The sequence below is a fragment of the Salvia hispanica genome, chromosome 5, assembly GCF_023119035.1.
Source record: "Salvia hispanica cultivar TCC Black 2014 chromosome 5, UniMelb_Shisp_WGS_1.0, whole genome shotgun sequence".
Classification (NCBI taxonomy): Eukaryota; Viridiplantae; Streptophyta; class Magnoliopsida; order Lamiales; family Lamiaceae; genus Salvia; species Salvia hispanica.
The window spans coordinates 4,450,591-4,453,985 of NC_062969.1; the positions used below are offsets into that span (position 1 = coordinate 4,450,591).

The 3,395-nt window shown below is 41.7% G+C and overlaps 1 protein-coding gene across 1 annotated transcript; it reads left to right on the top strand.

The window, feature by feature from the left end:
* The first annotated feature begins 1,865 nt into the window (after positions 1 to 1,865).
* Positions 1,866 to 3,395, top strand: LOC125190657 (3-ketoacyl-CoA synthase 6-like). The gene has a single exon (XM_048088008.1). The coding sequence runs from the start codon at positions 1,897 to 1,899 to the stop codon at positions 3,307 to 3,309; it is 1,413 nt and encodes a 470-aa protein (XP_047943965.1). The 5' UTR covers positions 1,866 to 1,896; the 3' UTR covers positions 3,310 to 3,395.

Consider the following 3,395-nt stretch of genomic DNA (forward strand, 5'->3'; position numbering starts at 1 on the left):
AGTCAGATTGTTCCATGAAAAATGATAGAAATACAACTATTGATCGAGTTAAATTATTGGGTCGTGGAAACATTTTCTCATTTCGAAGGATAATGCAATAAACGATATTCCAGTTCTGGCTAAGGTTTTAGTATGCTTTTATACGACAGATACGTCTGAGGGTGAACCACCACTACAAAAAAAGGCGCTGGTTGCTACCAAATATTTGCTAGCACCAGGTTGTGCTCAGGTTGTGCTCGCAAAACATTTTCGTCTTATAAAAATAGGCATTTTTTCAATGATCACCCATTTCATAAAAATAGTTACTTCTATTTTGGTAAACTTTGTTTCAAATGAGAGAACTTCAATCCCAAATACCAATTAATGCATTAAAATCAGTCTGTTTCAAAAGTATCTACTCCATTAAGACAATAAAGTGTTAATACTACTATCGCTGATTATGACATAAAAAATTGTAAATGCATGTCTTACTATACTTATGATTAAAAAAGTGAATTGCATGGGGTTCAGTTAAGATGTCCTATGTCTATATATTTAAGACTAAAGGTCAAAATTGGTCCTAAATATATCACTATTTTATGTTTTTGGTCCTAAACATTATCTTTTGGATTTTTTGGTCCTGCACATATGAAAATTTTATCATTTTGGTCCTCCGTCAACATTTCTGTTAAAAACTAACGGTCAACGAGTTTAATCTCGATTTTGACCAAATTAAACTTTTAATTCTGATTTTTTACTCCTAACTAATTCCTTGTTGTTTTTGTAAATATTCTAAACCCATCATCACCACCCCAGATCCACTCCAGCTTCTTCGACGCCTCCGCCCGCGACTCCGGCGACGCCAGGTCGAACAACCACCGCCGCCGAGAACCACCTCTCAGAAGCTCCGCCACCGCCTCTCCGAGATATTCTTCCTCGACGACCCGCTCCACAAGTTCAAGGATCAGTCGTGGTTTCAGAAACTGATTTTGGCGCTGCAATTCTTCTTCCCAATTTTCGATTGGGCCCCCAATTACACCTTCCAGCTCTTCAAATCCGACGTCGTTTCCGGCGTCACCACTGCCAGCCTCGCCATTTCCCAGGTGCCCTAATTTTAAGAATTCAATTTCTTCCCAAAAATTGAAAATTCTCGTCCAAGATCGATTTTTTCATGCAAATTTGAGTTTTCTTGATTTCAATTTATAGAATTTTAATTAGGGATTTGTTCTTGGGAAATACAGGGGATAAGTTATGCAAAGCTAGCAAATCTGCCACCGATTATAGGTTTATGTAAGTGGGAAATTCATCAAGAATCCCTTTATCTTGCTCTGTTTTGTTTTGAACTAAATGCTACGGAGAATATTTATAAAAATAATTAAAGAATTAATTAGGGAGTAAAAAATCAGAATTAAAAGTTTAATTTGGTCAAAATATGGATTAAACCCGTTGACCATTAGTTTTTAATGGAAATGTTGACGGAGGATCAAAATGATAAAATTTTCATATGTGCAGGACCAAAAAATCCAAAAGATAATGTTTAGAACCAAAAACGTAAAATTGTCATATGTCCAGGATCAATTTTGGCCTTTACTCACATTTAATGTTACTTATATGGTCATAATTATTTAGACGTCCAGAAAATTAAGGCCATAATTTATTCTTAATTCGACTTCCGAACTACTTAGCAGTTAGTAATATCATAATTCCGACATGGACTATAGACCTATTCAATAAATCGTGAGTAATATTATGGGATGAGATAATTAAGAAAAACATTTGAAAATCAAAGTCATAGATAAAGAAGGTTGTCATAACTAGTATCGTGTATAAATATCAAGATTTGTAGCTACGAAGTTGAAGCACTCCATCTCCAAACAACTATAGGAGTAGTAAAACAATTCATTCAGCCTACCAATCATGATTTCTCTTAGCGTCAAAGCCTTACATAGTGAACCACAAGCAATCATCCATGTCTCGAATTCAACTCATGATTTGTTGACCTCATCGCTCCGCTTTCCATCCTTGAATATCTTCTTCCTCATCACCATCTCTGCATTGACCTACTACTACTTCCTCCTCATGTTTCGCCCGCGGCGCTCCGTCTACCTCATCGACTACGCCCTCTGCAAGCCTCCCCGCTGCCTCCGAGTCCCCACCGGCGGCTTCTTGGAGCACTCCAGACTTTCCTTTCCCACCGACCCCCAAAGCGTCCATTTTCAGATGAAAATGCTCCAACGCTCCGGCCTCGGCGAGGAGACCTCCATGCCCCACGCCTCCCATCTCATCCCTCCCGACCCGGCCACGGCCCTGGCCAGAGAAGAAGCCGAGCTCGTCATATTCTCCGCCATCGATTCTCTTCTAATCAAGACAGGCTTAAAACCCCAAGACATAGACGTTTTGGTGGTGAACTCCGGCCTCTTCTATCCGGCGCCGTCTCTGGCGTCCTTGGTCGTCAACAAGTACAAACTCGGGAGAGATATTAAAAGCTTCAATCTCTCCGGTATGGGCTGCAGCGCCGGCTTGATCTCTCTAGATTTGGCCAAAGGCATTCTAGAATGTTACACTGATATAAATGCTGTGATGATCAACACTGAGATCCTCACCCCCTTCAGCTATATGGGCAAGGACAGAGCCATGCTCCTCCCTAACTGCTTATTTAGAATGGGCTGCGCCGCCGTGTTACTATCCAACCGCCCCGCCGACCGCCACCGCGCCAAATATAAACTGCTTCGAGTGGTGAGAACGCATACTGGAGCAGATGACAAATCATTCAAATGCCTATCACAAGAAGAAGATTCGGAAGGACTCCTCGGATCTAAATTGGGGATCGATCTGGTCGCCGTCGCCGGAGAGGCTCTGAAATTGAATATTGCTGAAATCGGACCTACTTTCCTTCCGGCATCGGAGAAATTCCTATTCGCTATCTCTCTAATCAAAAGGAAACTCTGTAATTCCAAATCGAAGGCGTATGTACCGGATTTTAAGAAAGCGTTTGAGCATTTCTGCATCCACGCCGGCGGAAGGGCGGTGATCGACGAGCTGCAGAAGAGCCTCCGCCTGACAGACGAGCAGGTGGAGGCGTCCAGGATGACGCTGCATAGATTCGGAAACACTTCGTCGTCATCGCTGTGGTATGAATTGAGCTACATTGAATCCAAGGGAAGGATGAAGAAAGGGGACAGGGTTTGGCAGATTGGACTTGGGAGTGGATTTAAGTGTAACAGCGCCGTTTGGAAGTGTAACCGGACGATCAAGTTGCCGGTAGAGGGGGCATGGGCCGATTGCATTCATAAATATCCGCTTTACATTCCTCACATCATCAAGCTTTAGTAGTTTAGTCATAGTTAATATTCGTTACTGTAGTGATAAAATTCAAACTCATATATTGTACAAACTCTAAACCATGATCTGGACCG